The sequence below is a fragment of the Molothrus ater genome, chromosome Z (assembly GCF_012460135.2).
Source record: "Molothrus ater isolate BHLD 08-10-18 breed brown headed cowbird chromosome Z, BPBGC_Mater_1.1, whole genome shotgun sequence".
Lineage (NCBI taxonomy): Eukaryota > Metazoa > Chordata > Aves > Passeriformes > Icteridae > Molothrus > Molothrus ater.
Genome location: NC_050511.2, coordinates 46,291,666 through 46,305,776, shown reverse-complemented (window position 1 = coordinate 46,305,776; position 14,111 = coordinate 46,291,666). Strand labels below are relative to the sequence as shown.

The 14,111-nt window shown below is 38.9% G+C and overlaps 1 protein-coding gene across 5 annotated transcripts in view; it reads left to right on the top strand.

The window, feature by feature from the left end:
- The window catches only part of RNF38 (ring finger protein 38), a 105,142-nt gene that overhangs the window by 71,674 nt on the left and 19,357 nt on the right, over positions 1 to 14,111 (top strand). For 4 of the 5 annotated variants that reach the window (XM_036403311.2, XM_054518007.1, XM_036403315.2 and 1 more), the window contains 3 exons: positions 3,415 to 3,608; positions 8,605 to 8,818; positions 11,622 to 11,789. In XM_036403311.2, coding sequence (XP_036259204.2) covers positions 3,415 to 3,608; positions 8,605 to 8,818; positions 11,622 to 11,789 — 576 coding nt within the window. Of the gene's footprint in view, positions 1 to 1,567; positions 1,755 to 3,414; positions 3,609 to 8,604; positions 8,819 to 11,621; positions 11,790 to 14,111 lie in introns of those variants that run through there. The other variant, XM_054518006.1, reaches the window with a different exon arrangement.

Below are 14,111 nucleotides of genomic sequence, written 5' to 3'. Positions count from 1 at the left end.
ATACCTTGTTTTTCCCAAATAAAATGGAAAAGCTTTCAGATAAAACATTACTGCAAGAAACCTATACAGAAATAGAACAAACACTTTTAAACAGTGTTTTACAAACGGGCAGACTCTGTATTCGATTTATTACCATTACAATAATGAGAGTTTATGGGATGCACGGATGAGTATGAGACAGCTGTGCTACGTATGTCAGTGAAATGATAACTTTTGGGAATGTCAGTGGAATGCCCACTTTTAGGGATGAGATTTTATATTTTAGTGGCCTGACATATGCTGCTTCTTTTACTAGTAAAAGTCTGATGACTTTGTTCTGGTACTGCTTTCTTTAAATACGAAGTAATCTATATTTCTGTTCTTTGTGCTCTTTTGGTTCAGTGTATTTTAAAGAAGGGCAGTGAGTTTATCTTGTTAGTTAAATGCTAGGTAGAGTGTTCTTGATAACTGCCATCAGTCTGTTCTTGTTGCATGTTGGACATGAGAAAAATACATAGTGTATGGTTGAAAAAATTAGGAATAGTGCCAGAAAATATTTTGAGTACTAACAAGAAACAGTAAGAGCCATTTGGGATTTGGAAACTTGTCATTTTGGAAATTATCGTATATTCCACAAATAAACTACTGAACTTAGGGGCGAATAATAATAAGGTAGGCTGAAACAACTGTCTAAAATACTGTCAGTATATAGTTATTCCACACGCTGATTGAAAATAACATGAAAACAAAATTATACAGGATATGTGTCTCTTATTAGCTCCTTGTACTTTCCTGCATGCTAGTATTATCTTGGTACAATTACCACATGAGAATTGGTTTCTTAATAAAAACTAAGACAAAACATGAGGTCTTCAATTAATTAGGTTTATATTGCAGTTTTTATAGAGTCTGTTTGCAAATAAGTTGAGCTTAGCTTCAGGTTACTTCTTTTTCAGTACAGAAAAAGACACAATTACATCTTAAATCTCTGTACATGTAGTTCCAAAAAATTATTTTACCTTTATTTTTGTTCCAGTGGGAAACAATTTTGAGTAAAATTACTGTTGCTTACTGCAGAGGGCAGTTAGCACTTACAGAGTTTGAAATATCTGTGAGAGTTAGTAATCTGGAGTGGTGATGAAGGCAAACTGCTTAGCAGCTTACATCTCCACAGTCTTTGAAGTGGTGCACTCCTGATGCAAAAGGAAAAATAAATAATAATAGAGGAGCTGTTTTTGCAAAGTTGACTGGTTTCTATGGGGCAGGGTCTATTAGTGTTAATGCTTGGGAAGGGTGTCACATTTAAATTAGGGCAGTACCAGTGGGAGATCCCCAGCCACAGGTATAGATTGTATTAGGATAGAAGTGGTTATTGTATTCTTTCAAGATTTTGTTTTCTGCCAGCTTCACTAAATCCACTTTTTTTCTTCCTCCATTTCCCATTTTCTTTTGCACTCACAAAATCCCAGCATACCTAATTTACCAGCACTTTTATTACCTGTCTTTCACTTTGAATAGGCTTAGTCATCATGGTGTAAGAAGTTGGGCCACAAATCATCCTTCTCTCACTCTTGTAGCACAGTTGCTTTAAGATTTGTCCTTTGGCAGTGTTCTCTGAAATCTGATAAAATATGTGTTTTCACAGAAGCTGTGCTCTCAAGGCACTTACGGGGTATCTCTTCCAGTTGTTTCTTTTTGGTGTTGAGCTGCTCAGGGCTAGCAGCCTTCTGGAAGAGTCACGCTTTACCTGGACATCTACTGTCATGAACCATCAGGTGCATACCTGCCTTTTAACCTATTTTTCTCTAAAAAATTAAAGTGCAGTTGGTTAAGGAGTTCAAAAGAGATTGAGCAACAAGCAGATGCATGGATTATCAGGATGGTTCTCTAAGGAAGATGACTGTTTTAGATAAGATACAGTAGGGGAAGACTACAATCTGTGTTAAAGTATTTGAAGACAAGAGACTGAAAAGCTCTAAAATTTTGTAAAAAATGGCCACAAGTCATAGAGAGGAAAAACCTTTTGTCTCTTGAACACCTGAACAAAACCTCTCGTTCTTAAAGGAATGTCCTTGCACTGCAAAGAATGCTGGAGTACAAACTATATGTTGATGGAAACCTACCAAGAAGCAACTAAATACTGTTCAGAAAATAAAATGCTCCTGTAAAGCTAAGAGACAGGAGAGGTCCAGAGTCCAGTCTACAGATAAGTCTGAAGTGAGACCTCTAACAATCTAGGGCAAGGGGGCAGTTCTGGAACACAAAGCCATTGCAGACAAGTTGTTTTCTCTACTTCGGCTATCTGCAATTACATGCAAACGTGATTGAAATAGTGCAGTGATGGACTGAAACAGGAGTGGTGGAGTGACTGGACAAGCTGGAGGCCAACTAAATACTAGAAGTTTGCTTGCACTAGGAATTCTGTCAGAGAAGTTCACGTGATGCTTGGACTCAAGGATAGTTCCAGTGGTAGTTCATGTGGTTTTAGTTTTTTGTTCAGTTGCTGATCTCTGCAGTTTGATGTGTATTTTTCTGTATTTTCAGTTGTCGTGTCTATTAACAGCATGATGTATTTTAATTTTGGCAGAAAAGTGGGGTAGAAAGGAGGGATGTTTATTGCATTTTATGCTGGCTTCATAGGCATTGGTGGGAGCTTCTGAAAAGAATGACAGCTCTATTTGATAGCATGGACACACAGTGGAAGTTGTGTTCGTAGCCAGCTGGGAAAACATTGCTTGGAAGTGAATGAACTTTGCATCAGCACTGGAAATTTCAGGCACTATGAAGGAGTAGGCCTTGTGGAGTTAAGTTTAAGTTTTAACTGGAGATTGATACTTTTTTTTCAGGTTATGTGTATGAATGGTTATGATTACATGAATAACTAGAAGGATGAAGCATCTCTGTGCTAAGTTAGCAGAATTAAAATAGGCTGCAGTACAAAGCAAATGCAGATTAGCTAGGTACAGATCTGATAGGAAGGGGGTCCAATGCAGAGAGCAAGCTCAATGTACCAGCTGCTTACTGACTAGTACTGATTCCATTGCTGTGAAGATGTGTTTATACATCTGCTTCTGTAGCCTGTAAGTGCTATGGCAGGAGGAATGTAAAATAGGTGATAGGTTACTCTCTTCATGTTACTCTTTTCTGATAGAGTTTTGATTTTGCATGGATGTTGGAATTTAATATTTTAGTGCTGCTAAAATGTAATTTAAGTAGTAATTTTTCTAGAGGTTAGGGAACCATAAAAAAATCAGTGTTTATAAACAAAATATAAAGGTGAATACTTGTAGGTGCTAAATTTCATGATGTTTTCAATTTTCAGTGAGTCACTTGTAATGCTAGGTGCAAAGCAATACTGAAGTATGGTTTGCAATTCACTCATCTGGAGGTTGGTTTTGTTTTAGTTTTGTTTTTGTTTTCTTTGCACTGGTGTAGAGTGAAGACAGTCCTAGTCCCAAGCGACAACGCCTTTCCCATTCCGTCTTTGACTACACAGCAGCATCACCAGCCCCATCACCACCAATGCGACCATGGGAGATGACATCAAACAGGCAACCTCCTTTGGCTCGACCCAACCAACACCACTTCTCAGGGGAACGATGCAACACACCTGCACGAAACAGGAGGAGGTAAGCAAGCTCGGTAGCTTGGGAAACAAGTTCTTATTCTTTCTGATTTTAGCTCAAGGAAAGTGTGTTTTCGGTAGCACTGATTAGATTACACATGGTAAACATGTTAACATTTCCTTTGAGCTGTAATATAATGCAGTTGTGATTAAAAGGCTCCTGGAAGTATTTCAGGCTTGTGCATCATCTTGGGATTTATCTGAAAAGTCAGCTTGAGAAAAGAGTGCTCCAAACGTTTTTTATTATGGATGTAATTCTCTATTACTCTGTGCTGAGGTAAAAAACATGTAGAAAAGTGCAAGGAAAAATCTTTCTCATCACGGTACTTTTAAAGGTGTTAAGAATTACTTGTGTAATACCATCATTTTCACTACAGTCACAATTATTATTGTACTTAAAACCAATCAAAATAAAGATGAGAGACACCAGCTGGAGATGAGAAGGTTAGCATAGTGTCACATGTTTGCTGATGTGGGTGATTCACGTGTAGTGGTAATTAGATTTTCATGTTGGTTTTAGCTTGTGGCTCATTAACTTCTCAAAGCAGAGATTTTGGAATAAGTTCTAATGGTTATGGAAGAGAGAAATTGGAACTGGGGCCTGGATGGATGATACTCTAGCAAAACATGAACTCACAGATTTTTTTTGCTATTCTTGTTAAACCAATTATCCAAAACAGAAGCTTTCATTGCCTCATATTCTGCCTCAAATATACTGAGTCATCTTATGCAAGCTAAAATACACTGTCTCTGTTTGCTTCTAAGAAATGTTTTAGCTTGGTTTATGCTAAAAAAAAAACCCATGTCTGCCCTTTTTCATTAATATGAAATTTAGGTTTAAGATCTATTTAGCTAGTTTTCTTCAGATTCCACAAATCAAATTTGTCAACAATGGTCCCCCAGTAGTTTTGCAGCAAGAGAGCTTAAAGCATGCTATTTTGGTATCTTTGCTTCAACTTCATGAATTTGAAAGTCTTCAGTCAGTGGCATGTAAAATGTGCAGCTCTCAATGCAGCTTGTCAGACTTAGGAAAGAGATTAAATTGTGAACTTAAAAGGGTTGTTGTGAAGACAGATGATCAGACCTTTCATATAGTTTGGTACAAGGATGCTCTGTTAGGGGCATTTGGCCCACAAAATGATCTTGACCTCAAATGTTTTGAACTGAGATGCCTAGCTTATGTGCATTCAGTCATTTTTGTTTGGTGTCCAGTCAGCTTACACAAATTTCTTTGCAGTGTTCATCAACATCTGCAGAGTTAAACAGCGTGCTTAACTGACTATCTGTCTAGTTGTCTAGCTAAATGCTCAACAGCAGAATCTAGACAGTTTGGATATACTGTGGAATGGAGAATAAGAGTGGAAATGTGTAAGGGCTGAATGTGCTCGGGACAAGTGTCTTGCTGTTCAGATGCAGTCAAGTGCTAATGAAGTAGTAGCCTGTGGCTTTTGGTAAGTAAGTCATTGCAAAGAGAGAGACACCTCATTGCCAGGCCATCTTCAGTCTGACCGGAACTGTTAGGTTGGCTGCAGCTTTATGAACACAAACATTACTCTTTCTAGAGGGAGCTCACCTGCTTCTGGGTAATAACACAAGATTTTGCTCTAATCAGAGACACCTGAATGTATCAGTACTTTGTTTCCCTGCACTTGAGTCAGTGCATTTTTTAGCTTGGGTGCAGTGTTGCATTTGAGCTAGCTCCAGTTCAGTTCCACAATAACATTGCACCTATTTTCTTCTAGAACCAGTGTTTTTAGGGAGAACAATGTTCTTGTTTTGCAGGAGTCTTTCTGAGTCTTAAGAGTGCTGTGGAGTCATACCAGAGCTAATAGCCATTCTCATAGATCAAAAGCTTGAGTCCTTAAGATCACTATGAGTGCATCTGTTATTAATGCTTTAGGTGAGGTTATGCTTATGCTTTTGAAGCAAATTTTTTTGTTTTCCCTGCTTTGTTTTCTCTTCTCATTGCAGAATGGTTTCAGAGTTTAGCAGGCTTTCAGGTTTGAGATAAGATGAAAGGTGAACTCCAGCAGCAAATGGTCACTGAGCTCAAGGAAGCAGGCTAGGGCAAGTGCAGGCAAAACCTTTGAAGTGTGTCTAGTGTGGACATCACTGCCCTAGTGTCATCAGCATTAACTCCTTCATCCTACCAGTTGACTCCTGTTGGTCAGGACAGTCTGTCTTGGGTATTTTTATTACCTGGATTTTTTTTTTTTTAATTACCTACCTTACTATTTTGACCTTTCCTCTTGGTATCAATGATTTTGTACTATGTCTAACACAAGAGTGCCCGGATTTATTGTGGTTTTTTATTCTGATTCATTGTAAGCAAACAAATACTGCATTAAGAAAGATAGCCTTCTGGTGTGAATTTGCAGAAAGATTATTTTTGTCTAGATACTTATATATAGTACAGATAAATTATGAATGTAGAAGCATAATGCCACGCCTATGTGAAACAGAGAAGGCCATTCCAATTTATCAGTCATTGTGAAATGGGGGGATCTGTACCATTGCTGTACCTTACCTTTCATCTGTGCTTCCTTTTCTCCTTGTCTTGAATGTAATTCTGAACTGAAGGGATTCAAGAATGTCTTAGTGCAAAGAAATCACCCTTGTTAGAAATACTAAGATCTGCACGTACTAACTCTGCAGTTATGGATACCTTCTGATGGCTGTTCTTACCTGAGGGTAGGAATTCCTGCAACTTTTTCACCACTTTCATCCTGTCTCTTTGTTTTAACCTGGCATTTGCCATGTTTTTAGTGTGCATGTAGTAACAGAGGATTTTTTGTGGCTGTTTTTAAAGACTTCAAGCACAGATTCATTACTGAAGTTTAATAATAGTTTAGACCCATGTCTTGACAATTATTCTGAAGTAATTTCCAATAATTCAGAAGCTAATAAAGCTATGTATCCAGATATTCTGACTTTTGCTGACTGAAAGTATACTGTATTTATAATTCTGCACAGGAAAAAATACAGCTTTGCTTTTTTCCAGAGAATGATACTTATTCATTCATTTTAGAAGATACTCCAGAATTTTTGCCAGCCTTTGTTGGCTTTTTCATAATTCTTGGTTCATGGAAAAGTAAAACCAGGCCTTTTAACTAAGACAGAGGCAAGACTAGTTTTATGAGAACTACTACCTTGTCTAAGAAGCCACCTTGTCTAAGTGCTGCTGGCAGTTAAGAGAATTTCTGTTCTTCTGAAGCAGTGGTACTGTCTTTTGTAACTTTTCTCTATTTTTGGAGCTTTTCCAAAGAAAAATCCTCACATAGGTATTTTTATGTTAAATTATTCAGACCATTTCTGTTTCATAGCAGGAAATAGCAAATTTAAAACAACTGAGTACTCCAAACAGTAGAACATCTTCTGCATTACTAGTTCCATGATTAGAAATTATATATGCCAGTTTTACCTAAGGAGAATGTAGCAGTTATACCGTATTAGTAATAAAGCAATGCAGCATGCAGCAAACACTTCAGAAAAGAAAACTGGGTTTAAAATACACTAGTAAGAACTAAAATTTAGGTTTCTCAGTGGTTAGAAGAAAACACAGTTTGTATGTTTTGCCATGGTTGTTTATAAAAATAAAGGTGGCTATGCATTTTAAAATTTGTTTGGGTTTTTCTTTGCTGTATTACAGCCTGACCTTATGCCTTCTGTCTGACCGGTTGAGAATTACCATTTGTTTCAGTTCTGAGAGGCAATAGTGTCAAAAATCTTTGTGAGGTAGGGTAGGAAAATAGTCGCTTGAGACATTGTATCGAATGCTTACAGTTGCATCTGGGTAGCTGGTGACGTGGTCTCGCTTTCCCCGAGTATGTCTGTTTCATGCAGCAGAAAAGTTGGCTCAGCCTGGGAAGTATCTGGGATTTGCCAACAGGTTGCAGGTTTATATGATTTTCATTTGATAATAGCAGAAATTCCATGCAGTTGGAGAGGACATGTTCTAGTAATGGTCACAGATTCTTTTTGTCTCTTCTCTGCAGTTTAGATCCTTTAGCCTGTTTCATAAATGGGAAACCATTTCACCCCATGTAGCTTTAATATGCTGTTGCTTCTGGGACCTGTAACTTGAGTGTGTGGTGGAGATTGGAAAGCATGTGCTGAAAGTACTGCAAGATCATTTTGTGCTCTCAGTGCTTTCCCTTTCCAAATAAATGAGAAAAGACTTGTTCAAAACTTCTCATAGTGAGTTTATCGCATCTGTGTGCATCATTTTCTGGGTGCTGAACCTGAGCCAGTGGTTTCCGATTTCTAGAACTTTTAGCTCAAGATAGTTGCAGCTCTACTCAGAACTTGCACACAATTATATAAGAATACATAATGAAATCCTACACCTGTAGATCAGTTGCTCTAACAGATATATGCTGTGGTCTAAGTCTGTCTACAGAAGTTCTCCACTCTGGAAAAGAAACAATGCCAGAATCATAATTTCCTGGGAGAGCTCTCTTCTCCTGGAGAGAATTTTAGAATGCGCTCAGTTATGCAGTGAACATGTGAGAGCTGAAAAATTAATTTGTTTCTCCAAAGAAGTCTACTGCTTTGTCTGCTTTTACTAAGCAAGCAATCTGTGGTATGGTTGAAACAAAGACCCTGGGTAAATCTCTGATCATTTAATGAAGGATTTTTACGTAGATATAATAAAGGCATGGGAATATCATGAAGATTGCTGTCCTGACTTTTGAGCACTACTGTGGCAATCCAAGTGTTATTTTTTTGACAAGGTAATATTTACATTGCAGTTCTCCTCTTGGTTTCCCTAACAGCATTAAGTTATGCTCTGCTAAGCATTTCCATACTGAAAAAAGTGTCATTTATAAGGATTCTAGCAGTTCTGTCAGTAAAAAAATTTTATTCCAATCTACTAAAATTGTTCTAGTAAAATTTTCCAGTTTAAAAGATTCCTTGATAGTTGATTCTCTTGACATTTTAGTTAGTAAGAAGGATTTATGTCATTTACATAACCTCTAATTTTTTTAATGCATTTCCAGTCCTCCCGTTCGACGTCAGAGAACAAGGAGAGATCGTTTGTCTAGACATAATTCTATTAGCCAGGATGAAAACTATCACCATCTCTCCTATGGACAGCAGCAAGCAATAGAAGAGCCTCGAGCCTTTCGCCCACCGAATGTATCTCCTCGGATGTTGCACCCAGCTGCTCACCCACCACAGCAGAATGCAGTGATGGTTGACATTCATGATCAGGTAAAATTTTTACAGCACAATGAGAAGGCTGTTTGAGAGGTGGTGTTTGGTTTTGGGGGGTTTTCCCACCACCTTCAAGATCCCTTTCCTCACCAAATAATCTCATCTCATGATTGACAATGAAAGTCACAGAGCACTAATTTCTATTTGACTTCTTGCAGAGTGGTGGTTATTGTCGAATATTATGTGTATGAAGCACTGCAGTAGGCAGTAAAAAAAAAAAACCCAAACATTCACACTTTTAATAAAGACGATTGATACTTAACAATTCATACTTAACAATTTGTCAGTGCATAAATTGGCATATTTCTCTATGTCTCTGTCTCAAACCTTTGAAATGCAGTTATTTTGCTTTTGTAATTAGTTTCTTGCAATAAAGATGTAATATGGTACTATTAATTATGTATTCTATTTCACATTAAATGCTTCACCTTAGCTTAGGAGTCACAAAATAGTTAAAATGTATTATTTAGAGGTAGAATTACAATGCCTATAGTTGGTTGTCTGCATAGCAGCAGGAATCACAATAGTTTTGTTACATAACTAAATCAACTCTCCAAGCCTAATCAATTCCTCCTTAAATTATATGAAAAAATTATATTCAAGTTGGTCCAGAAAGTAAATAATTCCTCTCTGTGACAGCGCTTTGTATAGAATTCTGTAACTGAGAACCTCTAAAAGAAGTTGTGGGCCTCTCACTACAAGAAGGACATTGCATTGATGGAGCACGTCCTTGGAAGAGCAGTGGAACTGGTGAAGGATCTGGAGCACGGATCATATGAGGAGTGGCTGAGGGAGCTGCGTGTGTTTACCCTGGAGAAAAGGGGGCTCTGGGAAGACTTTACCAATCTCTAAAAGTACCTGAAAGGAGGTTGTAACCTGGGCATTGGTTTCCCAAGTAACAAGTGACAGGACAGGAGGAAATTGTACAATGGTAGTGTAGACTGGATAGTACGAAAAATTACTGAAAGGATGGAGCATTGGATCTGGCTTCTCAGGGAGGTGTGGAGCACCATGCCTGGTGGAATTTAAAAGACACATAGGTGTGGCAATTACAGACATGATTTAGGGGTGGCAGTGCTGGGTTAATGGTTGGATTTGATGAGCTTAGTGGTCTTTTCCAGCCTAAATGATTCTGTGATCCTGTTGAGGTAACCTTTGTTGTCTACTAAATTAACAGGCCATAGCACAAGTACACTGCTTGCTACATAGCTGCAAGTAGATTGTAGATGTGCACATTGGGAGCTGCACACGCACAGAATGCTGCTGTAACATCTGTGCTTAAAAGCTGGTTGGCATTCAGTGCAGATGCGTAGCACTAGTGTGTCATACTATGTGTGCAGAGCACTTCTCAGCAGGGAATTATTTGCATTTGGGACCAAGTGAAAGGATAGAAGCCAGTGCCATTGTAGCATCTCACAAACTTACATTTTTAGGAGTTCTTCTGCTGGAGGTCTGAAAATGCTCTTGCTTTATGTTGTAAGCTCATTACAAGTCTGGCTGAACAGTTTTCCATTCCACTGTCAAACACTGTCTGTGATTAGATGTATTTCCAGACTTACTGAGGTCTTCCATGGTGCTACTTTCCAATTCAGGGGCATTAACATTTTGAGAAGTCATTTCTTTTTTATTATTATTATTATTATGAGCAACAAACATTCCAGGATCACATATAGCATTGCACTTACGCCCAGCTTTTTGTAGCAGAGCCAGAACTGGTTCAAGTTCTGTGTCTTTCCTGAACCTGGTTTCTGTCATTATTGATGTTTGGGATTTTAACCTGTGTTCAGTGATCTGTGTTCTATTTTGGTTTCTTCATTTGGCTGTACACTACCACTTGGTAGTTTAGCGCTCTTTGCTCATTCTCACCTTCATGAGGTGCTGTTCTTGTTCTGTTTTAAATAAGAAGGTTCTATTTTGGCTGATCATGAAAGAAGAGAGTGCTTTGAAATAATTACTTTCAATTAATCTGTGCTTCCTGAATCTTAAACCTTTTCAGTTTTATTAGAGCATGAAAATGTTAAAAGATCGTTCAGTGTTAAAAGAATCCAACAAAACCAACAACAAAATTTCAAACAAACAAACATCCCATGTGGTTTCTAGGTGCAGAATACCTTTGGATCTTGGTTTGATGATTAAGTTTTACGGATTGCCACTAGTTAGAAAATTCCTTTACATGGTTTCCTAATATGAGTCTGGACAGTTAGGGTCTGCTGCCTCTTAGTCATGTTAACTTTTCCTTTTCGGCTTTCTAGTTAGCTGTTCTGTTAGTTAAGTTAGGAATTCAGCTTAAATGCTGGCTTGAAAGTGAATCAAGAGAGTGGTCTCTTAGGAAGAAAGAAAATCTGGAAAATTTTTTTGTTGTTTAAAGATACAAGTCTCTTGAATTAGTACTGAATCAGTCCCTTCAGAACTGAGAAAATTCTTGAGCTGCTTGTAGATTAGCTTTTTATGTGGGAGTTACCACGTAAAATAATAATTTCATAATTAACTTGCGGAGAGAAGGCAGGATTAATAGTCTGACATGCTTCTGAGTGACTAAGGTGCCACTGAAGTTTTAACATGTTAAGCTGGGAGGTCCCTCTTGCCCAGAAATTCTGAATTTTATCAATAAATAGCATTCCATTGATTAAAACATTTTAATGAACAGAAATTACAGCCATGTACCTCCTATTACACTTCCTTTATGAATATATTATTTTTCTGATGTGTAAATAAAAGCTTAGTGTCTTACTGTGCTGTACAAGAGAGTTAAGACTTTACAGTAAGTTATTAAATACGTTTTCTTTTCCTTTTGCTGCAGATCCATCAGGGCACAGTTCCTGTTTCATACACAGTGACAACCGTGGCTCCACATGGGATACCACTTTGCACAGGCCAGCACATTCCAGCCTGCAGCACGCAGCAGGTCCCAGGGTGCTCAGTGGTTTTCAGTGGCCAGCACCTTCCAGTTTGCAGTGTGCCTCCCCCAGTAAGTAGGTCTCTCTAACTACACCAGCTTCAATCTGGTTTTCTAGTACAAATCTAAAATGTCATATGCAGTACAATATACAGCGTCTAGTGTACACTTCTGATGTTGGTATAATGTTGGTCTCTGCCAGCAGTGTGTAACTTTGCTTTTCCTGTGGTGCTTTCTGTGAAATGAGTAAGCCTGTGTGGCACTGAAACAAAACCCTTGATATGACCCATCTATTTCTTTAGGCTGCCCATTGAAGAGTAAGGGTAGTTTGTGTTTATCATGCCCAGGTACCATTTATCCCCATGAGAGGCAGCAAGGTCTGCAGCATGATACTGGCAAGTCTGGATTATTTTTTAGAATCAGTTCCTTTCCTGTCAAATTGGTGAAACTCTGTTACATGAGCTGATGTGTATCCCTGAGGCAGCATGAGAGACAGGCTTTTTCTTCTGTTTAGTGGTGGTGGTAGTGGAACAAAGCAATCTCAGAATAAGTACCCAGAGACTGGAACAATTAGTAGTAAATTCAGCAAGGAAAGAAGGAACATATCCTAAGAAACAACAGAGAAAAAGCTGAAACTGCATTGGGGCTTAGGGAAATCCATCCAACGCATACTAATAATCTTACCCTATGCTTTGAATAGGTGTATTATCTGTGCAATTCATAAAAGGTTTTTTAATTCAACAATGCAGTTTTCCTTTTAATACATATAGGAGTAAAGCTCTGGTTTTTGTTTTCAATGTACAACAGTTAATCAAGTGTGTTGAGAGAATAGATCCAACAATAGATCCAAACAATTTGGTTTCTGTAGCATCAGCAGGCAGATTTTATGCTTTTTTCTGTTAAAGCATAAAATTGAGGAATAGTTTTAAGTTAAAAGAGGACTCTGGAGATTGTCTGGTGGTCACCTGCTGCAGTACCAGCTTCCAAGTATGGAGATTTCACAGCACCTGTAAGTTTCTGCTTCAGTGTTTGACTGTCCTTGTGATGAAGAACTTCCTCTGGATGTCTGGTTGAGTTTTCTTTGTTGCATCTTGGTCCCATTGGTCTTGTGCTCTTTCAACTTTGCTTCTTGAGGAGGTCTTGTATTCTTCCTGTCCACTCTTAGGAAGTAGTTAGACACAGGGGTAAGGTATTTGCTTACTTTTCTCTTTTTAAAGAAGAACAAGTCTAGTTCTGCCACCTCTTTTATGCAGTTCTCTCCAAGTCACTGGCCATCATGACTTTCACCAAGACTTGATTATCATGTTGTCATTGTCTGTGTTTGGCACTTGCATGCCCAAAACTGGGCCCAGGAATTGAGATAAATGTTACAGTTTCTGAATGGAGGAGCAAAATCACTTTACTAGTTTCACCAGTTGCTTTCTTAGCCATGCATGCCATAGGCCTTTTTGGCTAAGAACACTATGGGTACTACGTATGTGTCCACCATAACCTCACTTTTTTTGCTGCAAATCTGACTGCAACCAATTAGTCTCAGAGTGTCCTGATCCATGAGTTACTCTTTTCCACTGCCAGACTTCACATTTACCTTGGAACTTTAAATAGTTCCTGTCAGCCAATTTCTCCAGCCTATAAAAATATATCTCAAGGTAGCACGTGCCCTCTAGCATGTCACTTTGCTCCCCAGCTACATCTGTGAATTTCCCAGTTTCCTTTTCCCAGGTCATTTTCACAATCTTTGTCTATCTCACTGCACATGTAGCTATGAAATAAACAAATGCCATTTATTAAACACCTTTATCAGTTTTAAAAGTTCTTCAGAGACCAAGATGGGTCTAGAGGGACATGGACAAACTTGAGAAATGGGCCTATATGAAATCTCATGGGGTGTAACAAGACCAAACACAAAGTGCTGCACCTGGGTTGTACCAGCACAGGCTGGGGATGAGCAGATGGAGAGCAGCCCTGTGAGCAGGACTGGGGGGTGCTGGTGGGTGAGAGGCTGGACATGACCCAGCCATGGGCACTCCCAGCCCAGAGAGCCAAACGTGTCCTGGGCTGCATCCAGAGCAGCGTGGGCAGCAGGGGAGGGAGGGGATTCTGCCCCTCTGCTCTGCTCTGGGGAGAGCCCACCTGGAGCCCTGCATCCAGCTCTGGGGTCCCAGCATAGGGAGGACATGGACATGTTGGAGTGAGTCCAGAGGAGGGGCACCAAGATGATCAGAGGGATGGAGCACCTCTCCTATGGGGAAAGGCTGAGAGAATTGGGTTTGTTCAGCCTGGAAAAGAGAAGGCTTTGGGGTATCTTAATTCAGATACTTGAAGGGAACCTAAAAAAATGGTGGACTGAGACTTCTTACAAAGGCATGTAGTAACAGAACAAGATGTGGAATG